General features: G+C 41.1%; 1 protein-coding gene across 2 annotated transcripts in view; it reads right to left on the bottom strand.

Annotated features, from left to right (window-relative positions):
* The window catches only part of TMPRSS15 (transmembrane serine protease 15), a 53090-nt gene extending 47949 nt beyond the window's left edge, over window positions 1-5141 (bottom strand). For both annotated transcript variants that reach the window (XM_081199623.1, XM_081199622.1), the window contains exons 1-3: window positions 4813-5141; window positions 2637-2758; window positions 1652-1719 (exon numbers count right to left, since the gene is read on the bottom strand). In XM_081199623.1, the coding sequence (XP_081055749.1) occupies window positions 1652-1719; window positions 2637-2758; window positions 4813-4957 (335 nt within the window). In that variant the 5' untranslated portion in view covers window positions 4958-5141. The remainder of the gene's footprint in view (window positions 1-1651; window positions 1720-2636; window positions 2759-4812) is intronic.
* Window positions 5142-27495: the final 22354 nt, after the last annotated feature.

Here is a 27495-nt window from a genome sequence, read left to right as displayed (position 1 = left end):
AGGGTGGTGAAGTGATGTTTTTAGTTCAGTGATTCTCTGACTTTTTTCTCAGGGCCACACTTTCAGAATATTTTTTTTTTCTTGTGCCACACAGCATTGATAAGTAACAACTGCTAATGGTGCTTGATTTATAACACAGAACACAGCTGCTTGGTAATATGATTGTGGCACATCTAGAAAGTGTAAAACACTGCAGCTACATAAGAACATGAATCATTCTCAAAATATAATACTGATTGTCCTTGAATCTTCCAACCACAATTGCCATCCTCTCCACCACACAGTTTGAGAACCAGTGTTTTAACCAATTCCACCTTCTCTGTGGTGTTGATGTGCTTGCTGCTTGTACTGTATATTTACTGTGATTCTAAGGCACAATACTTTATGGCTTGTATCTAATGCAGCACATAGTAGCTATCCTGTGAGTGCAAGGATTTTTGCCTGAACAACAGGACTTTCCCAACTCTCCTCCTCCATCAGGTACCCTGCACCTTCTCCAAAGCTACTCTAGAGGGTTGGAGGAAATCCCAGAACAGATTTAGAGATGTGTGGGCAGGGGGAAGGGGTGGGCGGGCGGAAGTCCCATTGCATAAGCAGAAACCCTTGCGCTATTGGGAAGGTTACTTGGTGCTTCATAGGATTCAAGCCAATATTTTTACATTTTATCCAGCATGTCCTGGTACCCTTGGCAGAGGGGCAGAGAAAAAGAAAACAGTGGGTGGGTAAACTGAACCCCACATCCCAGAGAAAGCCAAGGCTTATAGGTCAAGGGGAGAGTGATTCATCAACATTCAGGAAGTGCTGATTAGGGATCATTTTTCAGTGTTGAGTTGAGCAACCATTGTCTGTGTATGCTTGAGTATACATGTTGGCACTTTATCAAATGTAATCGATATGTGGAGGTGTTCGTGCAGCCTAAAGCTTCATCGACAATCTGAATCACAGTGGGGTTAGATGTTCAAAAGATCTTAATTGATAGTGCTTTGGTTATTAAAAACATTTATGTTGTATTTGGTTTCATTTTATTTCTCAGATTGTAAGCCAAAAGGTTCTGGTTTTACTTAATTTGAATATAACTTGACAGCAAATGTTATTAAACTTGGGAATGGTGATTCTGTGCTTCATTAACATTGTCAAAGGCACCAGCCAGCTGCTGTATTTAGCAAAGGGAAAATGTGTCTTATTTCTTGACAGATCTTCTGGAGAACTGATTAGAATGGCAGTCAGATACGCTATGAGGAAATGCACGAAGTAACAAAAATCTCGGAAAAATCAAAGAAACTCTCAGATGAAATAAGCAACAGACGTTCTATGGCAGCACAGTTCCCTAGGCCTTGCTGGAAGTGTTATTATACAGGAGACTGCTTGCTTCACACAAGAACTTCCACAAGTTGAGAGTTACAAAAATGAGGCAGGGTGGAGCTAGGATGCTTGTTTCTGCTACCCCACCTCAAACGTTTAATACCACATTGTCTTTAGTGGCTAAAGAGAAGCATGAAGAGGAATATAATATGCTGTATTATTATCAAAATAATTTAGCCTCCATTCCTGCACATTTGCATATATTTCAATCTGTATGATTTTAGCAGTATTTAATGTACATAAAACTGCAATCCCCCCTCTCTTTTTGGGGGAAAAAAACACACCTCACCTGAATTGCAATATTTTACAGTCCTTGTAGTCATTTTGAAGTTCACTTGACTGAAATATATCATCCACCTAGATAGAAAAGGATGACATAAAATGTTTCAGCTATCTAGAGGGGGAAGGATGACAGGCAATTATGACAAAATATTTCAGTCAGTGCCTATATGCAAATTTATGAACTTTCGAGCAAGGTATAGCTCTGTTAAAAAAAAAAAAAGCTCTGGAAGGTTCTGTGGGTGGAGAGAGAGAGAGAGAGAAAGACTGAGAACAGAGTTTTATTTAAATCAAATTTTCCACAGAAAGGGTAAATCTGGATTAAATGAAGAAAAAGTGTAAAAACACTCAAGGAAGATGCAGCACCAGGGAGAGGTGTGGCATGGGGAGAATTCTGTGGGATAGATAGGGAGACCTGGCGGGCTGCATTTGATTCCTGGACATGAGATTTCCTATCCCTGCCTTAAACTAGGACACACTACTAAACATCACCACTATTTGGCATTGGAAGGCATTCAGATATTGATGCCAATGGCAGTTTTCATTCTGTGCTAAATAGCATCTTTCAGGATATAGGGGTGCTTTTGTCCAGACCATAGCATCAACTCCCTCCCTACAAGCCCATGGTGGCTACTTTAATGATAGAAAACAGCCACATAGTGCCATGTTCATGTACATCAGTAGATAATAAACATCACATCAGTCGATTCCAATTAAGTTTCTTTTTCTCCCCTTCCTGCAGGCCTCAACCATGAATCTACTCTGGGGGGTCCCAAACTCTCTGAAGCAGATTAGAGGCGGGCTGCAGGGGGGAGAGGATGAAGGGTAAATTTCATTTCCACAAATGGCTACCACAACTGGATCTCTCTCACTACTGATATCTGCATGTAAATGGCAGAGAATTTAGATAGATTTAAAACTGAAAGACAATATAGAGGAACCTGTGAAAGCTAATTGATTGTAATTTGGTAAAGAATGTATTGGTTGATACTTACCATTTGCTGAACATCAAAGGCAAGAGCTTTAAAGGCTGTTGATGATTTATCTTGCAAAGCCGGACTGAAAGATGCTCCTGACAGTATGGTGAATTTGCCCTGGGCTGTAGTTCTGCTCACATCTGATATAATTAAAGGAGATATATACCAGCAAGGATACATTTCTCTCATTTTATTTAGAGCTGTCCTTTCCACTTTCTGTGAATTCCAAAATGGAACCACAACATCAAGGAGGAATGAGTGACAAACCTTATGTTATGCTTATAAGTTTCCTCACAATTTTGAAGTATATCTCTGACAATGGGTTTGGTGTAAATACCCAACCTTGCAGTGGCAGACCTTGGGATCTCAAATTTCAGCAGCTTTTGGCCAATGCCAAAATTCTACACCCTTCACATGTCAATTTCTGTTCGAAATAATAGTTGCAGTGTCCCCTGTGGCTCTGCTGAGGTTCAGCTACCACTGCAGTCAAACTCCCTTAAATCCACCTCTGCAACCGCAGCCTGGACATAATGCTTTCTTTTATATAGTTACACTTCTACTGCAGAGGAATGGCGGAAATTTCCTGTAGCAACACACACACACACACACACACACACACACACACACACACACACTGGTTGGCATCAGCTATGGAAGTTGTGTCACTTCTGTCTAAGGAAGGGACAATGGCTAGGCAGCCAATTTTATCCCATACAGGAAATCATGCTGAGGAAATTGAATACTTTCAGGGTATTATAAGAACTAAGGATTAATGCTATTTCCTCTGGGCATGAAATAGATACAATTCTCTGATGTACCACTTTGAAAGAGGCTGCTTTGATTTGACACAGATATGTCTGACCTTTTCTGTCAGAACTCATGTATTGCTTTGGTGAATGTAGAGAATACCTTCCTACAGTCATTTTGATTTTTCAGATTGGTAATCTTATAAAATAAAGTTCATTTCAGTCATTTGAGATCTAAAAATAGCACCTTAAATATTAAAATTATTTAATCCAGCCTAAGATTTTTTTTTCCAGTTCTGAAAAACAGCAAGGTTTGAAAAGCAATCTCTTAAATAAATCCAATGTTCCTCGTGTTGTCCCTTTAAATGCAGCTTAATTTGTTCATGGAGCAATGCCTCTGCTTCATGTTCCTGGTTGTCACTAGCAGATGCAAAGAGACTGACATCATGTGGTTGGGCACGACACCATTAGTGAACTATGTTATCTTTTTGATGTTGTGAGTTGCCCTAAGCATGGTTTATTTTCAAAGGTTGCATACAAGTAAATGATGGTGATGATGATGACAGTGATCAATCTCCCATGAAAATATAACTTCTGGTGACAGTTCTGTGGCAAATTTAACATGATCTCCAAATGTAACATGAGACTGGGACTCAAACTGTTGAATTAAAAGGTAAAGGTAAAGGACCCCTGACAATTAAGTCCAGTCACAGACGACTCTGGGGTTGCGGTGCTCATCTCACTTTACATGCCAAGGGAGCCAGCGTTTGTCCACAGACAGTTTTTCCAGGTTATGTGGCCAGAATGACTAAGCCGCTTCTGGTGCAATAGAACACCCGACACCAGAGCAGTGCATGGAAATGCCGTTTACCTTCCCTACCTATTTATCTACTTGCACTTTGACGTGCTTTCAAACTGCTAGGTAGGCATGAGCTGGGGCAGAGCAACGGGAGCTCACCCCGTTGTGGGATTCGAACCAATGTGTCCCAACCAAGTGTTGAATTACTTATTAGTAAAATGTACCACAGGGGTACTGTCATATTAGAAACACTTAGCACTTTGCAGAATGTGGTGCCAAACATGCTTCAACAAAAGAACTTATTTTTCCTTCATCTATCTTTTTGTTCAATGCACTGTAACATTCCATTGATTTAAGCAAGTGCCCTATAGCTCATACAATCAATTCTCAAACTTGTAAATTAAAGGAATTCACACAAAAGGCTAAGTACAAAAGCAACTTCCATATCAACTTTAAAGTCACCCTGTTCTATTCTGTCATTAACTCAGTGAACATATGCTTTAGTATTTAAATTATGGTCTAAGGGTTCACTACTTTTATGTATAATGATTCTTTTTCAAAGCAGCAGTACATCTGCCTAGCATCAAACATGACAAATAATTAAAGTAACATGAGCAGTTGACTTCAGAACTCAATGTTGAATCCTTACCTTGTTCAGCTGGTTTACTTTCGAACCACAAAAGTGTTAATAATCCAATGCAAATGCATAATGATACTGTAAACAGAGCAGCAAACAAAATTTCATAGCTGGTAAGAGGAATGCAGTTTTTCTTTGATCTATTTATCAGGTTCATTTCAGGATGGAAAATGGTGACAAATTAAGGATTGCCACCCGATGCATGTAAGAATAACAAGAACAATGATCTGCTTGAGCAGATATTTATATACCGATGGTGATTAGAAACTAATTGCAACTTTAATCTTCATTTACACTCAGTCATTTCAGCCCAGGTTTCTCTGTCATCCAGTGTAATGATATGTCCTCAAGAACATATACATAGTATGAAAATGTAACTCCTGTTTAGAAAGATAATATTTTTCAACGTAACGTATGTAAACAAAACACCCAAGGTTATAAATGTTAATTGTCAACTTTACATTATTATTATTCCACCATTTATCTGTCACCAGTGAAATTAATGTGACATTCTATATTGCTTCTAGGCTAGAGGTATTGGAAGCCTTGTGTCAATTTACCTTTGCACCAACAAGATATGAAATCAAAGTTCTAAACTGCTAGAAACAGTGGCAGTCAGCTTGGAAAGGTCCATTCACATTCAAACCACTTATCTTCAAACCACACACACAGTTGCCCAGGGTTTGCTGAAGAGATACCGTCACCTAACACGAGGTTTTTAAATGATCCTCCATTCCTGGATAAAGATAGGGATAAGTAAAAGCATCATTTCCCCCCTGATTATGCTATTTTTGTATGAGTTCATCCATTAGTCTATCCCATCCCATTTCCACATGTGAAGTTCACATGGGCAGAGAAATCTGAATGGGGAGGGAATGCAGGCAGCTTCCCCCCCCCTTCTCCTTCATTTTGGGAGCTTTACAACAATTTCCTTTCCATTTAGTTCATCAGAGTGAGCCTGAGGCCACTGGGGCTTGGGTGTGGGAAGCATAAAAAATGACAACAGTCATACCTCAAGTTACAAATGCTGCGGGTTGCGTGTTTTCGGGTTGCAGACTGCGCCAAACCCGGAAGTACTGGAACAGGTTACTTCCGGGTTTTGGCACTTGTGAATGCGCGGAAACACAAAATGACTTCTGTGCATGCATAGAAGTGCCAAATCGCATCACGGGCATGCTCAGACGTGGTCCTTCAGGCTGTGAACACTGCGGGTTGTGAACGCGCCTCCAACACGGATCACATTTGCAACCCAAGGTATGACTGTATTGGGATTGAAATGGCCACATCTTTATTGTTTACAGATGTAAGCAGGCTTTGGCAGAGGTGTTGGGCATGCACCCCGAATCAATGAGCCCAACTGCTGGCTGATTACTACAGCAGGGTTGATTTTTACTTCATCAGGGTTTAGAATCCCCCCATGACACACATCAAATAGGGAGATCCCTCCATGGTCATGTGGGAAGTTCTATGGCACTTGCTGCAGCTTCTGGACCAGATAAAAGGGCAGACCCACATAAAGCTTGTTACGGTAATCAAGTCATGAGGTTTCCACTGTGGTCAGATTGCTGTGGTGCAGGAACTGTTGCAGCTGGAGTACCAGTCAGAATTACTAAAAAGCACTCCTGGCCACAGAGGTCACTTGGGCCTTTAGTCATAGAGATTGGTTAAGGAATAACCCCAGAACAAGTAATTGACCCATCTCTTGGACACAGGAACCACCCACCCTCCAGACCTCCATTTTTCTGGGATCCAAGCTCAGTTTATTAACCCGCAGTATTAACACTACTGTATCTGGACCAAAACTCCCATCAACACCAGGTTGGAGAGAAATAGCTTTTAAAGGGAAAGCTCACATTTTATAATGCTATAATTCCTAATCCAAACCCTATGCATGGTCTTTCTTCCACTAAAGAAAGTGTGGCGGCCTACTGCATCTTTTTTTCTTTTCCAAAACTCTTGAGCTCCTGCAATCAAAGAAAGAGCCATGTTAGAAATCAGAGGGAATTGTGCCAGGTACATAAATTAATCTTTTAAGGGGATATTGGAGGCAAAAATTTTCTTGCTTTAGAAAACTGCCCAAATGGCAAGATTTTGTATGCAAAAGAATGCTGCCCTCTGTAGAATTACATTAGCAGGGGTTGCTGTTATTTTTTATTACAGAAATTCAGCAGTACGATCTAGTTCAATAAGACTGTCAGAACCATTACACAATGAAATGTTGGGAGCTGCAAAGAATATGCAGGAGGGGGTGAGACATGTGAGGGTGAATTAGGCCTTGAGGAAAGGTGAGTAAAAAACCTTATCTGAGGTCTTATACATAATGAAAATACACCCCACAAGCTTCTATCACCCACATTATTTTAAATGGGAAAGCAGAAAGTTCCTCACACTGGAAAAAAAATACTTTTACTGTAGATCTTTATTTTCATATTGATCTTTGATATTGCTCCATTCAGCAATACTACTACTACTACACTACTAATAATAATTTATTTATACCCCACCCATCTGGGTGGGTTTCCCCAGCCACTCTAGGTGGCTCCCAACAGAATTAATGATGATGATGATGATGATGATGATGATGATGATAATAATAATAATAATAATAATAATAATGCGATAAAACATCAGTCATTAAAAAATTCCCTAAACAAGGCTGCCTTCTAAAAGCCAGATAGTTGTTTATTTCCTTGACATCTGATGGGAGGGCATTCCACAGGGCGGGCGCAACTACTGAGAAGGCCCTCTGCCTAATAAATGATAGATATTTACACAACACAGTATATATTTTTTCCTTTGCTTCCCAGCTTTGAAAGAAAATCATTTCCAATGTTCCATTCTAAGTCAAGGGAATCTCCATCCTACAGTAACTTCAAAAATAATGACAATTATGGTAGAAACATGTTACAGGGAATCCATCCTAATTCAGTTAAGATAAGCATAATGGTCCTGTTCGCTAGGGAGGAAGGGAATTGTAGACCCAAACATCGGGAGGGCAGGAGTTTGCCTATGCCTGAGTTAAGAAATAAAAATAGTGGTAATGTTCAGCTTTTATCGGTGTTGAACTAATTCATATAAATCTTCCATCAGGTATGCACAACAGGAGCAGGCTTTGATTAAGGCAATCCAGAAAACTATGGGAAATTTCCCAGCATCACCACCCTCTTAAATTCAGTAGTTCACACAACAGGCTGACATAGAGCACATTTCAGTGCTCAAAAAGGAAATATAGCCTACCCCCCAAAAAACCCAGTCATTATAACTTTGGAAAGGTTACGTCCATCAGTTCATGCAAGTTACAGGTTAGACACATTAAATCTTTCCCTTCCTTGGAATGAATAAATTTTAGAATGCAACTTTGAATACATTCTGCAGTCTCCTGTGCTGTGCAGATCACAAACAGGAAGTTCAGGAATGCGCAGCACTTTATTTCGGCGATGTTTGTCCCTCATTACTCTTCCTAAGAAGCTTCCAGTTTCTGATTTGAAATATTGTGATATTGTTAACTGTTTAGAGCAACCTCAACTTAATAAATAATGCAAAACATGGTACCTGACACCAATAAGTTTTTTGTATATGTTCAAAACATCCACAGCTCAATGCTGAGCAGTCTGTGGTGAGGTGGGTTCATTTTCTTGCATGTGGTGGGACTGCAAAAAAGTTAAACATTTTTGGGATTCTATTTTTGCAGAAATAAAGAATAATAATAACAAGAACAGCAATAACTGCAATACCAGAATTGGCATTATTAAATGTGTATATGGAAACAAACCGAGTGTTGCTTGCTAACAAGAAACCAATTGGTTTTCTTCTCATGGTAGCTAGGATATTAACAGCCCAACACTGAAAAGCTCAAAAGTTCTTACTCTGGATCGTTGGTACAATAAAGTATGGGACATATCCTTGATAGAAAAGCTATCTAAGCAACTATACCTGGTGAAGGGACAGAATAAATACCTGAACTTACCTTTCATGGGAATGGACTCCTCTCCAATGATATCTGTCTTCTTCCATGTTGCCAGCTACAAAATAAATGGTTATATTAATTTATCTTCCAGGTTATGTGCATGTTTATGTTCTTGTTTTTTCACACTGTTTCGTCAGGAATTAATTGAAAACCACAAAAAACATTGTTTTTATTTTGTAATTTCTTTTTAGCGTTTCATAGGAGACAACCAGCCTCTGTGTCAAGTACCGTTAAATGTCTGTTACATGCAGACGGGCTGCCATCGAGCACTGTTTTGTTAAGTGCTTTTCATAAACCTTGTCAGTGTCAAACTGGCCAGAAGTCTTGCTGGTTTCTTTTCTGAGAAATGTTTTACATATCTGAATCCCCACAGATTCATGTTTCGATGAAGTTTATGTTGGCTCAGCAGTATCTGCAGTTTCTTTGAGATTTACAGTCTCATTGTGCTGTTTTTATTTTCTCCTTTTAATCATGACTACACAAGCAAAAGAAGTTGCTGACACAGAATGGGAAAGCATAGTGGTTTTTTGTGTGTGTGTGTTTTAAGAAGAAGAATCCCTTTAATTCCAGATCTATGTGAAAAGAAGCTAGTGCCTGACATATTGTTAATCCATCTGTGGGGAAATAATTTGGTTACATGCACAGGATTGCCCTCCATTAGCAAGATGAAGTCAGACTCAGCTTTCCTGTGGCAGGTGTGTTAAATGATTCGATCCATTCTGCAGTGCTAGCTGCTGTGAAAAAAGGTGAATAAACTGCATCGACGGATCTGCAATGAAAACCTGGGGAAAAGTCCAGTTGCTTATTTTTGCTGACACTTAGAGCCTATGCTTATGAAAAGAACTCTTAGATGGATAGCCTTGCCTGCTGGGGGAATGTAAGAAATTTGAAATATAAGAGGGTTGGCCATTTGACACACATCCAAATTAGCACACTGTCTTGTTAAAAGTCAAATTTAAAAGAGTATTAGCAAAACACCAATTCTGCAATATGTTATTTTTATGTCACACACTTCTGTTAAACATTTAAGCGCATATGCTTTCCCTGCATAACTCTCATTGTGACTATGTTACAAAAAAAAATGCATTTTGTGCCTCTGAATCAGCCTCCTGCTTATTAAAGTTAATACGATTATGACAACAACCACTAAAATTAGCTGGTTCTTAAGGTGCCTTTCTTACTTTGTTAACTTTATGGGAAAGTCACTGTATGGGAAAGACAAGATCCTATGATGAAATCTAATAAATAACATAGCAACAACAACAATACACAGAAGATATCTTGCAACCACAAGAAAAGTGTGGCATTTCATCAGATTATCTCTCAGACCTTATATAAGGCCTCTATATTAACCCAAAACTATTTGGCTAATTATAGACTCTTTTGGGGCTGACTTAAAGGAGTTAATGGTGTGCAGGAATGTATAATGTCATGAGAAAGGACTGTGGTCTTTTGGTAAAACTACAGCATGAGAAGTGGGACGCGGGTGGCGCTGTGGGTAAAACCTCAGCGCCTAGGGCTTGCCGATCGCATGGTCGGCAGTTCGAATCCCCGCGGCAGGGTAAGCTCCCGTCTTTCGGTCCCAGCTCCTGCCCACCTAGCAGTTTGAAAGCACCCCTAAGTGCAAGTAGATAAATAGGTACTGCTTTATAGCGGGAAGGTAAACGGCGTTTCCGTGTGCTGCTCTGGCTCGCCAGAGCAGCTTCGTCATGCTGGCCACGTGACCTGGAAGTGTCTCCAGACAGCGCTGGCCCCCGGCCTCTTAAGCGAGATGGGCGCACAACCCTAGAGTCGGACACGACTGGCCCGTACGGGCAGGGGTACCTTTACCTTTACCCTTTTTACAGCATGAGAAAGTACAATCGCAAGGGTGGTGGGCTTTGCTTATTAGCCATGATCTTGGCCACTGGCCAGTCTTTGAAGCCACCAGTCAGGAGAATGGAAAAGTTTGGTGACCTCATCTTAAGACATTACAAATTCTATATAAAGCCAGTATTGCCCTTGCTTAATTGAAGATTGCAATGGATGCTTTAGGCTGCATTCACATGGCTCTTTATTCCATTTCTTTGACATTTCCCTAATGGTTAATTTCTGTATTTTATTTGAGCTCTCACACAACAGAAAAGCAACATAAAATACTGCAACAGAGGAATTAGAAAATGGGAAGTACTATGATACACTTAAAAAAAAGTTTCTCTCGGGAAATAATAATAAGCATAGAAGTATTTCCTTTATTTCTTTTAAGAACTTAGGTGCACCCAGGAATTGTTTACATTTTGTGGGGCAAGTCAGAAGACTGCTTATAAAGTATAGATTGAAGTGCAACGCCATGCATAGCTCATTTTTAGTCTTTATTCTCCCTTTGTATTGTTAAATTTGCTGGAATTGTTTGTTGTGGATGTTTAGCTTGTATTTTATGATTTGCGTGTTGAGTCACAGTAGCCCCCCAATAATTCACACTTCACACATCAATTTTTGTTTAAGGTTTTTGGCATAATTTTGGCCACAACTTTATTCAATACAAAAATGTGAGTGGTTGCTTAGGCATTGGTTATGACTATCTGTCCTTGCCCTCAGGGACAGAGCTGGCCCTTCCGGACTCCACCGGAAGCCAGCGTGGGAAACAAGTATTGGATGAGAAAGTGAGGTCGGGAAACAGACCCTCACTTCTCACCCTCATGTTCCGTTGGGGCTTGCACGGCCCAAGTCCGGCTCCACGGACAAGGACGAAAGAATGGCAAGCCCCTGGATTTCCTTTAACGGAATTCCCATTCGCATCATTTGGAGGGGTAGGCACTTACCCCTCCAAGCACCAATTTAACCAATGCCTAACCGCCAACCTTACAAGTTGTGACGATTTGCTACACAGTAGGCAAAAACCAAATGGCACCAGCCAATCAGCCAGATGGCAAAATTCCTACCAGGCCCTCGCACCAAGGCGAACGACCCCATGACAGGCATAGCAAGGTCAAGCAATCCTTCAATACCCCCCTTAAACAAGGGAGGGAGGGTGATCCGATGCAAAACGGCCAAGAGGCCGTGCCAACGTCTGGCCCCTGTATATATAGACTCTGACCCCTCCTCCGAATTGGCAAAAATCAAAACACCCCAGCAACCCAGTTTAACCATTTAAATGGTCGGGATTCAACTAAATTTGCCTAGTCACTGGAGGGTGGCCTGTTCCCAACCGCAACACGTGCTCTCTGCTAGGGAGAACACGCTTTGTGCAACAATATGTGTTGCTCTACCGATAAACACACCCATTTCTCCACTTCTCTTTTATATGGGGTTATCTACCGATTCAATTGAGATCATATTTGCAATAAACCATGACTTTTCTGATTCAGTAAGCTGTACTACTTCAGTAAGTGTTTCCAATCTTTATCCTAATTCAGAGTGTCAGACACATGAGAGCTGTGGCCTTAACCATACATGTAAATTAACAGGAAGCACGCATATCTGAGAAAAGGCCAAAAGATTACTTCGGACATTGCATGAGAAATTGTGTGCATAACAGCTCATCACACACTGCAGTATACTGAGCCCAGAACTGTAAGAATCTTGTGGTTGTGCCATCAGAAGCAGGTTATGAGCGATAAGAATGAAGGATGCCACAGAAGATGTAACTATGGACTAAGGGGGTCCATTCACATAGTAACATATAGGGCTCTGCACTGAATTCAGCTGAGTCCTGACCCAAATCAATAAAATTTGGAGGTCAGTCATGGATCAGTGCAAATTGGGGTGGATGACCCAGAGTAAACCATCCAGAGCGTGGGGCACTATCACCAGGCAGAAAGAAGAGATACACAGGACAGGAAATTGCAGACCTACCTGACTGGAAGCTACCCTGGAAGCTTCCCTGGAGATGGTAGACCCATTGCTGTGACTCTCCTTCCTGCCTGAGGCCTGTGGGATCAATGCTTTCACTCAATAGCCATCATGCGGAGGCATCAGTCCCATTGAGTACAGGAGCTACTTCACAACTAGCTTCCCTGCAAAGCATTTTCCCCCAATTTAAAATATTTTTGTCTGTTATTTTTACCAATAAGAGTATTTTAACATGTAAAGTAAAGGTAAAGGTACCCCTGCCCGTACGGGCCAGTCATGTCCGACTCTAGGGTTGTGCGCCCATCTCACTTAAGAGGCCGGGGCCAGCGCTGTCCGGAGACACTTCCGGGTCACGTGGCCAGCGTGACGAAGCTGCTCTGGTGAGCCGGCACCAGCGCAGCACACAGAAACGCCATTTACCTTCCCGCTATAAAGCGGTACCTATATATCTACTTGCACTTAGGGGTGCTTTTGAACTGCTAGGTGGGCAGGAGCTGGGACCGAAAGACGGGAGCTCACTCCGCCGCGGGGATTCGAACCGCTGACCATACGATCAGCAAGTCCTAGGCACTGAGGTTTTACCCACAGCGCCACCTGTGTCCCTTTTAACATGTAGTTTACCGTAATATGTGCATTTCCCCCCACATTACTTGGCTAGAGACCTGCATTTCAAAAGTCAGAGAAGCATGCATTTTGAATTATGTCTGCCTTTCAGTCTGCATATTCTTTCAGAAAGCGTGATATTTTGTAGGTTTGCCTTTAAAATCAAACTTAATTGCATTTCTCCACATCCCTTGCTGCAACCTTCTCTCTGGAAGTTCAAAGGCTTGTGCAGTCATATTTTGGCTCACTGTGCCATGTGCCAGTAAAAGGCTTATTATGTTTTCATGTGGGTTGTGGGCAATCAATTGTTTAAAAGCATTACACAAAGCAGAAGGAAGCTGTGGGCTCATTAGGGCTTTTCTGTGTCAGGTTCACCTAGGATGTGAAACAGTTCATTGCTAGGAAAATATATGACTCAGTTCATGCACTAGGCACAGAATTCCAGGTCACAGAGTACTTAGCACCACTCTAAAAAAGGAAAGCACTGAAATGATGAGGGGGAGAGGTATACAAGAACTGCATTTATAAGATAAGAGGCATCATGGACTATATAAATAAACATTCAGATGAGTCAAAGTCCTCTCTGCCAAAGGTAAGGGCACCAGTCACTGTGCTATAACTAAGAAAGAAACAGTTTCTTATCTCCACTGATAATGCTAATAGCACAAGAGACAGGCACAGCAGGAAGAACAAAAAGAAGCCACAGCAGCACTGGCGCCAAAATGTTTTTTGTCAGTGAAAAGCGGAATGAGTTAATAATAACTTGGTAATGGGCAAAGTTCTAGCTCAGCTTTCAACAGGTGATTTTAACATACAGTATATTACATTTTGCATCCATAGCTGAGGCAGCAACCAAGGTTAAGTTCTCACCACAGATGATGCAAGCCCATTCCCCAAACCTAGGAATCTGAACAAATAGAAGTTTGGAGCTTTGGAAGGGAATTCTGCTCCACTTGCAATATACTTAGGGGTTAATGGTTTGGGGCCAAGGAACTTAAAAGACCTATGAACCTGCTGGAAATTTGAGATCAGCTACAGAGACCCTGCTTGCATGCATGTCAGGAAGGGAGATGAGGCTGCCAGGCTTGAGAAGCAGGGCCTTCTCAGCTGTAGAGCTATCTCCCCTGAGATTTACAATCAGCTCTTTTCTTGGTACTTTCATTGGTCCCACATCTGGCAGACTCCAACTGAAGGCTGATATAGCCCAGGCCACAGCCAACACCAGCTGCAAGTGCCCGAGTCTGTTCTAAAAACCTCATCTCTTGAGCATTATCATTACTCTCAAGGAGCTCTTTACTTGTGCAGTGAACATTGGGCTCTCATGCACACACCATTGTTGGGTGGTTTGGATCTTCTGGAACAAATGTTCTGAAGGATACGGTGTTTGTGTGTGACTCAAACTTCCCCTCTGACTTGGCCAAAGCCTCTTGTGTCAGAGGTGGATCGGAACCCTCACCCCAAGGGTCCTTCTAGAGTCCCCTTTGGTAATAGACTTGGGTCTTCAGTCAAGGGGCTCTCTTTGCTCAGCTGGGTTTTTGATCATCAGGGGGTCCAGGTCCTTAGCAGAGGATTTTTCCATCGGAGCTTGCCATAAAGTTTAATTGTTAGCCACCTGGGTGCGTGGAAGGTGTTGATCTTTGTGCTTGGTAATAAATGATAATGGATTGGATCTAGACTGGGTTGGTTGCACTTACTTTGCATTCAAAATCAATGGGATCTAAGGCAAACTATGACTAACTTGTCCCATTGATTTCAGTGAGACTGAAGTTCAATTTACTTAATCTGGATCCAACCCAATATGTCCAGAAGAAGGATCTGCCTCACTTTTAGTTTTAGTGCATGTTTTGCATAACCATATGAACCTTTGATTATGAAACTTTATGGTGCAAATCAGCAGTTATTACTGAAACCAAACCTTGTTTGTGTGCTTCCTGAGATACATAATCCTCACATAATTTAATATTGGCAGTATGCTAACTAACTGTGTTAGAATGAGTCTCATAAATTCCTAAGTCATAAGACAGCACTGCTATCATTTGAGTAAACAAAGAAGCATAATAATTTTATGATTTGACATAACCAACATGAAAGAAAAACCCACAAATCAAGCCATCTTAAAGTGTTCTTGAATATTTTGTGCCTTTTGTGTGTAACCTTCCTCTATCTTCGTTTTATCACTGGAAGATTGATGAAGATAGGAATGCCTGAGGGATCTATCTGCCACCCCCTGTTAATTGTGGTAATAAGATTACAGAGGTACATTTCTGGATCATCAGGCTTGCTCAATCACACTTACTTTCTCTTCCTTGCAGGGTCCACAATCAACAGGGGAGCTGAATGCTGAACGAGAGATAATTTATGCACTTTTAAGCACCTCATGAGGAAAGACATTCAGGTTAGACCTCTGTGGTAATCCAATTAACTCCTTGCTCCTAATTAGCACTTCACAGTGGACACTTGACAAGATGATTGAGAAATAAAATGATGACAGAACTAATATGGTGGGCTTTCTGGTTTTCTTTTGGTCAGATTATGTGAAAAATGCACAGGAATTCTTAAAACAGGGGTCGCTTATTATATATTTGCCTACCGTTTTGCAAAATGTTTTTTATCCATTTTTTTAAAGATGGAATGCCTTGGGATGAAACGAAAATCCTGCAGGAAACACAAAGCTGGCACTGATTATAGCAGGCTTCCTGTTCTTGCTTAGGAATACCTAGTGAAACATACCATACCACACCACTATTTGATTAAATAATAAGAATGCAAACATGAGAAACAATTTCTAGAAGAAATAACAAAATACATACAACATTTAAGACTAAGCACAAAATTAAGCTCCAAGCAATATAGAATCGGAATGTGCAATCTGTCGCTCCCTAGTACATCCCAGTTCTGTGCTTATACAGCAACATACACAGAATCCGCTGAGTAGGTGCATCTGTTTGGTGCTCTTATTATTAATCTTAGTTGTACTGGCTAAGGAAATCTAAAAGGAATACCAATGATGCATAGTATAAAACCAAGTTCCAGTTAGAATAACCCACAAAGAGGCATTCTTCGGGCACTTCTCAGCGTGGGTAGCACTGTGGTCTAAACCACTGAACCTCTTGGGCTTGCCGATCATAAGGTTGGTGCTTTAAATCTCTGTGACGGAGTGAGCTCCCGTTGCTCTGTCTCAGCTCCTGCCAACCCAACAGTTCAAAAGCATGCCAGTGAGTAGCTAAACAGGTACCGCTGCGACAGGAAGGTAAACAGCGTTTCCGTGCGCTCTGGCTTCCGTCACGGGGTTCTGTTGTGCCAGAAGTGTTTTAGTCATGCTGGCCACATGACCTTGAAAGATGTCTGCAGACAGACGTTGGCTCCCTTGGCCTGAAAGCGAGATGAGCGCTGCAACCCCATAGTTGCCTTTGACTGGACTTAACCACCCAGGGGTCCTTTACCTTTTTACCTAATTGAATTCAGCAGTTGTTCAAGGGAAGGGAGGAATTCCTGTTCTTGATTCCTCTGTAAAGGCATTGAACTGCTTAAAACCTTAGTAGAGAAAGGTAGGTTCTAATTAGTTTACATTTTTCATTTAAATGAGGTTATACTATGATCACTGAAAATGCAGCCTCCTGAGTCTACTGCAAATTTTTCTTAAAAGGTACATTATTTATTCATTTTAATAACCTCTCAGGATTACTAAATTTGGCAGACTGCTCCTACAATGTCTGCCTGACTGATATTAAAAGAAGTAGGGACTGAGTAGCTCTTTATTTTGGAAGGATCCCCCCCCTCAAATCACATCTGTATCACATGATGGACAGATCCTAAACTGAAGGGACTGAACTGCCAGCATGATGGATGATTTTAGATTTTCCAGATTGTATGTGGGCACATTAGTAAAAATTCTGACAAGTGTTTCTACCGACTGACTGTGCTGCAGTGCTTCAATAAACAACATTGGCTGTGATATGCAATATTCCCTAATATCAATGGGGTCTCTCTGGAATCTAATATTTACTAGTTTCTCAAAGTAGTGTTGGTTAAGGGTTTTTAAAGAAAAGAATACAGTGCAAAGAGAAGCAGAATGAAAAACCGGCTTTCATATTTACATACTAAAATCTCTGTTTGATATGCAGCTTCTGCTATGTAATAAATAGTGCTTGCATTTCTTTGTTTTTTATTTGGCGAGGAAGGGGGGCTGCATCACGACCCTGCCTGATAAAAGAGGTGGTTGTAATATATATATATTAAAATGGAAGTTTTATAGCTTTATTAAAAAGCATCTGGAAGCCCCAAAAAGTTTAGCAAGTGCCTCTAAGGGACTGGCCAAATGGGAAGACAACAGCAGACTATTCAAGATTCAGGAAGAATGGTGTCCAGAAGTTGTGCTGATGTTATAGTAGCATTTCAAGTCTTCAATCTCACTTTGCAGACCATCTGTTGTATACGTTGTAAACAAAACTCTAAGGGGGAAAAAGGAAGTCAACTCTATAAAAAAAAATCTAAAGCTATTTCCATGTGCGATAAAAGCCCCCTTATGCATTCAAAAAGGCTGAACAAACATATGTGGGGATCAGGGAAGTGGCATCGCCACGGCAGGTTCCGCCCCAGACCAACACATATTCATTAAAACCTGTGTTCAGAGTCCAAAGCATATTGGTATATGCTCTCTAAATAGAGGGCTTCAGATGATATTCCTCAAGTGTTACAAGCATGCTGGGTCCCCCGTCTGCCTTACCTGCTAGCCATACCCTCACCACTAGTTGTGTGTTCTGCGATAATGAAAAAGGATTATATGCATGTAAAAAAAATGTAAAGGACCCATGGATGGCTAAGCCCAGTCAAAGGCGACTATGGGGTTGCAGCACTCATCTCACTTTCAGGCCAAAGGAGCAGGCGTTTGTCCACAGACAGCTTTCCGGGTCATGTGGCCAGCATGACTAAAACACTTCTTGCGCAATGGAACCCCGTGATGGAAACCAGAGCGCACGGAAATGCCATTTACTTTCCCGCTGCAGCGGTACCTATTTATCTACTTGCACTGGCATACTTTCGAACTGCTAGGTTGGCAGGAGCTGGGACAAAGAAATAGGAGCTCACTTGGTTGAGGGGATTCGAACTGCTGACCCTCTGATCGGCAAGCCCAAGAGGTTCAGTGGTTTAGACCACAGCGCCACCCGCTGTACCAGAATAGGTACACAGAGACCCTCATGATCCCCACTAGGAGTTAGTACATTCATAAGAGCCCCTTCTCCCAGCTGTAGAGCATAGGGCTGGTGGATGTGATGGCAGCAGAGACAGGACTGGTGCTATTATTTATGTATTTAAAATAATGCTGTCAATTATAGTTTCTCTCATTTTTGCAAGCTTAGATTTAGTTTGCTACGTTTCTGCATCAGAACTGTTGGAACAGATACAACAATATTATTTGCACATCTTAATCACAAGCCTACAAGATGTCAATATAAAACAGTATATGGTATTAGCTTAACTACTCGCTTACAGGTTCCTTTGATAAAATGAGGATCTTTTAAAGCAGGTACACAGAGGTCAGGTAGTATTTACGTATGTAACATATTTCCCCCCAAAAAGATATTGTTTGTTTTCATTATAATAAATTATGGTCAATAATTCTGACTATACTATATGCTTGAATATTTGTTCAGCAGAAAATGTAAGTCAAGTGCTCTTGTTTCATTTTAGCACACAGAAAATTGCTGCTGTTGCACTGGGAAATATCCTAGAAAAGAAAAACCTACAACCCACAGAGTTCTATAAATGTTTTACTGGCCATTTCACTTCTATACCCCTGGGCACCTTCAAAGTCTCAGATCAAACAATCCTTTTCAGTCGGTAAGTACTTGCCGTTTGGATAGTTGGGAAAGTTTGACTTTTTGCTTTGCATTTAAAATCCTGGTAAAGCCTGAAGATTCGTGCTGGAACCAATGCAACATATATTTGACATAACTAATACTATTTCCAGAATTGTGAACAGTCTAAAAACTCTTTCAAATATCGCAAACAATATTACCTTAAACAGCATTGTACACAGTGGCGTAGCGTGGGGGGTGCAGGGGGGGCCAGCCGCACCGGGCGCAACATCTGGGGGTTAGGGTTAGGGGGCGCAAATCCACGGGTTAGGGGGCGCAAATTACTTGCCTTGCCCCGGGCGCTGACAACCCACGCTACGCCACTGATTGTACACACACATATACACCCCTTCAATCCATCCATAAGTGGAGTTGCTGTTGATGTGTGGCTAGATTATCATCAATTATGTAGTTGGATAGTGGATCTACCCTATCTATTTATGTAGCAGGTTTTCAAACTTTACTTACTTCCACTTTCGACTTGTTTGTAGCAGCGCACTACATATTTGCCACACAGAGCTCCCATGGGCTGCAGATTATTCTGCATTCGAAAGCACACTCATATTTAACATAGACACAAGACAGGCATGAGAGATGTCATATCCTAGCCGTGCTTGAGCTTGGGATTGAGAACATTCCCAACACATGGCTGTGTATTCCAAAAGACCAATAACATTGAACAATCTTTTTTTTTTTAAAGGATGTTTGTCTGCCATTATTAATCTATAGGATTCAGTAATAAGCTTCCAAAAAACCCTAAGGTCCCACAGAATAGAGTGCGAAAATGACTGCCATAGGTAATTTGACTAGATAAAACTGAAACACGACTGCAAATGGAATGGCTCTTAGCACACCGTGGGCTACAAATAAGCATGGCAACAGCAATCATACTAGAACAATGAAGTTTCCCTTTAGAGAGAAAGTTTTCATTTTCAGTTTTGATTTCCAGCATTGTTTCATTGTGGCTGCCCTACTTTTATGGCTCATTTTCAAATATAATGGGGGGGGGGAGCAGTTGCATTATAAACTCTCAATTTAGGGTTATATTCTCCTTTGAATGCATAATTCCCATTAGTGCTAATGAGAATTATGCGCATGCACCTAGGGAAGAATCATGTCCCTAAGCTCATTTAATAAAAAAAAGCAAAAGATAAAAGCAATTGCTGCTGCTGTGCTGTTTGAAAGTCTTTGCTCTTGTGGCCTGCTCTTTTTTACTGAAATTCCTGGGTGGCGAAGCTCTATTGCATACAAATGAATATACTTTATTCCACTTCAGTGTCCTTTGGGGGAAGCAGGGAGCAATCATTTCAATTTATTTAGAGGAAAAAGAAATGTGCAGATGTTTTGAATGGCACAAAACTCACATTTTTCTCTATTTTCCTTTAATGTTTCTGGAGTTGTTGAGATCTTGATCTGCCTCTGTAAACAGCAAAGCTGGTTTGTTGGAAGGTCAAATTTCCATCTCGTATATCTTCTCCTTTAATTATGCTACCTTTTAAAGAATGTGCCTTTATTTCACAATCAGAGAGTTTGTCTAATATGGCCCTGATCGTGAGATTTTCTGCAGAGTACACCTCTCCGCAACCTACCTGAACCCAACACCCACTCATACACACTGCTGGTGACCCATATTTTCTAGACTCACCTCTGTGCATGATGAGCTGTGGCTTCACCAGGCTAACTCTTCTAGTCATCTCTCATCCTGAAGATGCAGCACGCATAGCTAAAGTCTCACAAACAAAAGGCAAAACCTAAGGCTCATTCGCATGGCAATATGAGCAGTTGGCAGCAACAGTGTTTTGTCTGGTTTATGCTGGATTTTAACCCTTGCTGCCGAATGGTAAGCTGGTCAAATAAAAGTCACCGGCTACCACCTGATATGTGCTGAGCAGTTAATGTGCTTTTACTATGTACTCCAAAGCTACAGGTATGATGATATGCATGCAAAAGACTTATTAGCACTTAACTCATGGTGGGTGGTTTTCACTTTCACAAAATTATCTCAGCTCAGAGCAAGCTGGGTGAAAGAATTGATCTTCTTGCTAAAGAAAATCCACAGTCTCAAAAGAAAAATAAATGAAATGGCCCTTGGGCTTGAACAATTCATATTGGTCACCTCTAGGTCCATATGCAGAATACAGGTAAAGGTAAAGGGACCCCTGACCATTAGGTCCAGTTGTGACCGACTCTGGGGTTGCGGCGCTCATCTCACTTTATTGGCCGAGGGAGCAGGCGTACAGCTTCTGGGTCATGTGGCCAGCATGACTAAGCCGCTTCTGGCGAACCAGAACCATTTACCTTCCTGCTGGAGGTATTTATCTACCTATTTATCTACTTGCACTTTGACGTGCTTTTGAACTGCTAGGTTGGCAGGAGCAGGGACCGAGCAATGGGAGCTCACCCCGTTGCGGGGATTCAAACCGCCGACCTTCAGATCGGCAAGTCCTAGGCTCTGTGATTTAACCCACAGCACCACCCTTCCCATATGCAGAATAATTAACATTAAATGGTCACATGGGCGTCCTTCACAAGGTTACTAAAAATCTCATGATTATGCACAAAAGGACACTTACAGTAGGGATATGTGAAGTCATCCATAGTGGAGTATGATATGTTGAAATGTCGGCCACAAATTTTCAATTTTGTTATCAAATCAATTCTGCTTCATCAGAATTCTTTCTATCATATGCCCAACAATTTTAAAATGACACAAAACACTGCTAAAACAGAGAGGCATTTTTAAAAAATTAATGTGCAGCATAGTATTATGCATGTTTACTCTGAAGGAAAATCTCAATGAATTTAATGGCACTTACTCCAAGGTAATGTAGAGGATTTCATCCTTTGTGTAGAAGATTTCACCCTTTATCTTGAATCTACAGTATATACAAGCTATGTCGGACATTAATGAACGCTGCTCACCCCATCAAATCTGAAATGGCACTCCTGAAGCTAGACATAATGATTCAAATATTTCCATGCATCTCTATCATACAGCTAATGTGGATGTTTCTTTAGAATTGTTTCAACTAACCACCTCATTAGCAAAAGGTCAGTTTTTGAGGGAATTTCTTCCAACAACCAAAAAAAAAAAAAATTGTCATGGATTTTCTGATGCAATACAAATTCCATATATGTGTGTGCCTGCGTATTATGTTCTTATGGGTACTAATACTTATTGCATTATGAATAGAAAGTTTGAGCAGCCAAATTAGAAAATATGTGGTTCAAATGAAACATGATCTATGAACTTTACGTACTTTCCAATTTGCAAGAAATTGAACATGGATTCCTAGGGGATGGAACTGTTCAGAAGCTTAAAATGAAATGCTTATTATTGGGTCCCTATTGAAGGCATTCCCAGCTTGGGTCTAACATGACATCCTTTTTTACTTCTAAATCATAGAATCATAGAATTGTGGAGTTGGAAGGGACCCTGAGTCCAACACCCTGCAAAGCAGGAATCCTGCCCACAGCTGTCCCTGGGTGGGCTCGAACCACCAACCTTCTGGTTAATAGGTTGATGCACTAGCCCACTGTGTTACTGGCTTACTATGATATCAGATGCCCAAACAAAACCACCAGTAAGAAGATAGAGGATTCACAGTCACCCCTATGGACCAATCCAATATTTCTAATTATAAAATGTAGCGTCCAATGGTGCCATTCCAGCATTCGGAAAGAATGAGAGAAAAACAATGTTCCCTTTCCCAGAGCTCCAGTGTGATTCCACTCTTGAACTCCAGCCCAGAACCTCACTGCTCTGGACTGACTTGACTTGACCTGGCTATAAACATTTCTGGATCAGGTCTTGGTCCAAGTTAGTCTTCTTAGTGTGGCTCTACAGTTTTTGTCTATACTCTTCTTCCTACTTGCCTGCCTGCTTGCCTGCCCCTTGATCTCTTTGCACATAAGGTGCAGATCTCTGTGATACAGATACTCTGGTAGTGGGACAGAACACAGACAAGCTACAAAGGAAGAGCCTGGGGTGGACTTTACTCAGTTTTGATTATCATGGGGGCAGACCTTAGCAGTCTTTGATGGTTCCCACGTGGAGCCATGGAACACAAGTTGTCTGTTTAACCAACGTATATGTCTACCAACCCCCAAAGAAAAACAGGTGAAGAGGGGAAACTGCATTGGCACTCTCATTGTTTAGCCCAGACGCTGATGTCCAGCTCTGAGGACATTGCGGCAGTTCCCTCACTAAGAGATTGAGACTATAGGGATCCAGAAGGCCCTTTCAGTAGTCACACTGGCTCTGTGGAATGCCCTCCCAGCAAATGTCAAAGAGTTAAACAACTATTAATTTTTTTGTAGGTGTCTGAAGACACCCTATTGGGAAGCTTTCAAAGATTGTTGTTGTTTTTCCTGTATTTTTGTTGGAATCCACCCAGAGTTGCTGAGGCATCCCAGTCAGATCTGCGGGATATAAGAAATATGATGATGATGATGATGATGATGATGATGATGATGATTACAGCTGGCCTGAAAGGGGGGGGGGCATTTACAGGCAATGAACAATTTGCAATCCTACATGCACACTAACCAGTCCTTCTGCCTTTCTATCGGCCTGGCTACATATCTGCCCAACGTTTTCCCACATTACGGGGGATCTCCACTCCAACCTTTTTTGGACAGACTTCTTGATTTATAAATCAATCAATTAAGTAAATTAGGCTGCAACACTTGTCTGGGAGAAATTGCCACTGAACTCAATGGGACTTGTGTCTGAGAAAACATACATAGGCTCACACCACTTGTCATATTCAACACCTTTATGTCCATTTTTCTCCACTTTAATACAACAGTAGCCATAACTGAGAATACTGAAATGTGGGGAAACTGCAGATTGATTTTAGATTATGTGGGACTGTGGATTGATGCTGATACAACCCTTTAAACAAACCTTCCTTTGCCAGCATTAACTAATAGGTACACGTTATATAACAGACCTCCTTAAACGTCCTGGGAAGTTAGATAAGAAATTGGTGCTGCCTACGTTGATAGCTATCTCTTTTTGCAACTTACTGTGGCCAATGCACATAATATTTTCTATTTTGAATTACAGGTGTTATGGTTACTTCTCATTTATTTTAAATAGTATGTTTGCAGAAGACTAACATATTAATTAGATAAAATTCATATATCTTAAACTTAGATAAAAGCAATTATGTTTCCTCCTTTCTGTTTGCTCTTTAAGGAAGATATTTGTGGACTTTGTCCAGAATTGATTTCCTCCTATATGAAACCATGGTTCTTATCTATCTCACTACACTGTAATCTGTGATTATATTGGCAAGCAGCAGGGATTGCAAACATACCCTATTTCTCACAGTGCCCAGTATGATTTAGGATAGCAAATAGGAGAATAGATCCATCTGAGTGCATTGCACATCCTTAACCAACAGCAGACTTGCTGACAATGAAAAATATTCCTCATAATTGTACATAAATGTAGAATCACTGCCCCTCTGAATGCTGTGGCAGTTACTTCTGAGTAAGTTCACACAGACGTGGAACATACTGTAAGAGTGTCTACTTAGACGGCTGCATCAAATTTAATTGGGTTTACTCCCAGGTACATGGTTACAGGAGGAAATTCTATGATTCTCTGAAACTCTCAGTCTAGGGAACTTTGGGAGTGGCCTTCAATTAACTGCAAGTAGTTGGGATGACGGGATGCGGGTGGCGCTGTGGATTAAACCACAGAGCCTAGGACTTGCTGGTCAGAAGGTCGGCGGTTCAAATCCCCGTGATGGGGTGAGCTCCCGTTGTTCGGTCCCTGCCCCTGCCAACCTAGCAATTCGAAAGCAAGTAAAAGTGCAAGTAGATAAATAGGTACCGCTCCGGCGGGAAGGTAAACAGCGTTTTCGTGCGCTGCTCTGGTTCGCCAGAAGCGGCTTAGTTATGCTGGCCACATGACCCGGAAGCTATACGCCGGCTCCCTCGGCCAATAAAGCGAGATGAGCACCGCAACCCCAGAGTCGGTCACGACTGGACCTAATGGTCAGGGGTCCCTCTACCTTTGCCTTAGTTGGGATGACAAAGAAACACAAAAACAACTGGGATAAAGATGCAGAAGCACTGGCATGTGTCAAAAGAGTTCTTGTTGTCAATTTTGATACTGTTTTCTGACCCCTGAGCCATCTGAAGGCAATCCTGTATAGGGAAGGGTTTTTTTATCTTTAAAGTTTTATTGTGTTTTTATATATGTTGGAAGCTGCCCAGGGTGGCTGGGGCAACCCAGTAAGATGTATAAATAGTAAAATTATCATTATGGAATGGGACGTCCCTATTTTCATCGGAGAAATGTTGGGAGGGTATAAAAGTGATATGGTTGTATCCAAAGTTAAGTGATATTCAGAGTAGACCTATTGAAATTAATGGACATGACTAGCAAAGGTACATCAATTCCAATGGGACTACTCTATTTAGACAGGGGTCAGCAATTTTTTTCAGCAGGGGGCCGGTCCACTGTCCCTCAGACCTTGTGGGGGGCCGGACTAGTTTTTTTTTTTGGGGGGGTGAACGAATTCCTATGCCCCACAAATAACCCAGAGATGCATTTTAAATAAAAGCACACATTCTACTCATGTAAAAACACCAGGCAGGCCCCACAAATAAGCCAGAGATGCATTTTAAATAAAAGGACACATTCTACTAATGTAAAAACACACTGATTCCCAGACCATCCATGGGCCAGATTTAGAAGGTGATTGGGCCAGATCCGGGCCCCAGGCCTTAGTTTGCCTACCCATGGATTAGAATTTAGTTGGATACATCTCATTGTTTCATTAGGATAGTCAGAAAGAATGTCATTTTTTATGCCACTAGTATGGCAAAATCTTGAACCTATGTAGAAGAAAAGTTTCAGATGATTGTACTGTATATTAAATTATTAAATTACATGCCTCTAAACAAAAGCAAAAATAAACAATAGCCATTAAAAAATAATAAAGGAAAGGAAATTCAAAATCCCTTTAACAAAGAATGCATATTACCACCAGGGGGCATGGGTGCTCTTTCTCAACATCATTAGCTATCTTGCTACGAAGAAGAAGCTTAAAATTCTCTGAGCTGGGATTTCAGGTTTCTCTTTCTTCATGAAGAAAGATAATATACAGTGCTAGTAATATTATTTCTCAGACAATTCACAGTGTAGAAAAGCTTAGACCAGCATTTGTGCTTAACAAGTAGCATATGTTGCAATGTATATGGAGAAATATTGCTAGCAAGAACTGGATAAGGGACTATACTGTCCAATTTTCTGATGAGCTCATTATTTCTGAGTGTCCAGGTTAAGATAAATTGTACCCAAGCTTCAGAATTGCTGAGGATTAAGAGCTTTGATTAAAACCAATGACTGCTAAAATAGGAGTCATAGCTGGGCACTCGTATGTTTCAAAGAAAGCTATTCTCAAACCAACATCCTTTTTTAGGAATCAGAATTATCTTTCGAATATATTTACCAAAGAACATACTGCACCCAATTTTTGAAACTTTCCCACTGACTTGAAGGTGACAGAATTCACAAGGCCTTTTAAAAAAAAGTCCTGGTATTAAGCCTAGAAATATAAAGATATGAGGTACTGGAAAATGGAATGATCAGCTGGATATTCAAGAAATACTTCACATAAGGGGTTACAGGTTGTACTTTGCTTTGGAGGCCAATTCAAGGCACCCATATTGCTGTTTAAAGCTCTAATGACTTAGGCCCCAAGCATTGCAAAACCACCTCCAAACCTACAGACTCTTGGTAGTTGAGAGGGTGTTCTCTTGGTAGTTCTGTCACTCTCAGAAGTGCGAGGAAAAGCTAACTAGGAAATACCTTTCATGCTGGGCACATGACCCGGAAGCTGTCTGCAGACAAACGCCAGCTCCCTCAGCCTATAGAGCAAGATGAGCGCCGCAACCCCAGAGTCGTCTGCGACTGGACCTAATGGCCAGGGGTACCTTTACCTTTAATTTTTGGAACGTTCTCTTTACAGAGGTGCACCTAGCATCTTCATTAAACAGCTTCCATTGTATGCTGAAGACGTACTCTTATTTTGCCTTTGGCAGTAATGTATTTTTGTGGGACCTTCTGCTTTGTTGAATCTATACTCTGCTGCAATTTATTTGGAATTGTTTAAGTTGTTTTTTATAATTGTATATAAATTGTTTTATTTCTTTTGCCCGTATGATTATAACTCTGTAAACCACTTGGTGACCTTATGGGGTAAGAAATAATGTAACCAAATAAATAGAATTGGGTATGACTTCAGACACACATATACACAGACACCTCCAAGACTTAAGTGAGGAGGGGGCACCTTCTGTTTCCTTTCATCATTATCTCATCTTTTTCTTGCTTTCCATTTCAATCATATTGGCAGGCAATGTGATGCCATAAGAAGACAGGATAAGACCAAGATGTAAGGGCAAACTGGTGTT

Source organism: Podarcis bocagei, assembly GCF_964188305.1.
Source record: "Podarcis bocagei genome assembly, chromosome: 6".
Lineage (NCBI taxonomy): Eukaryota > Metazoa > Chordata > Lepidosauria > Squamata > Lacertidae > Podarcis > Podarcis bocagei.
This window is presented reverse-complemented; position numbering and strand designations above follow the sequence as displayed.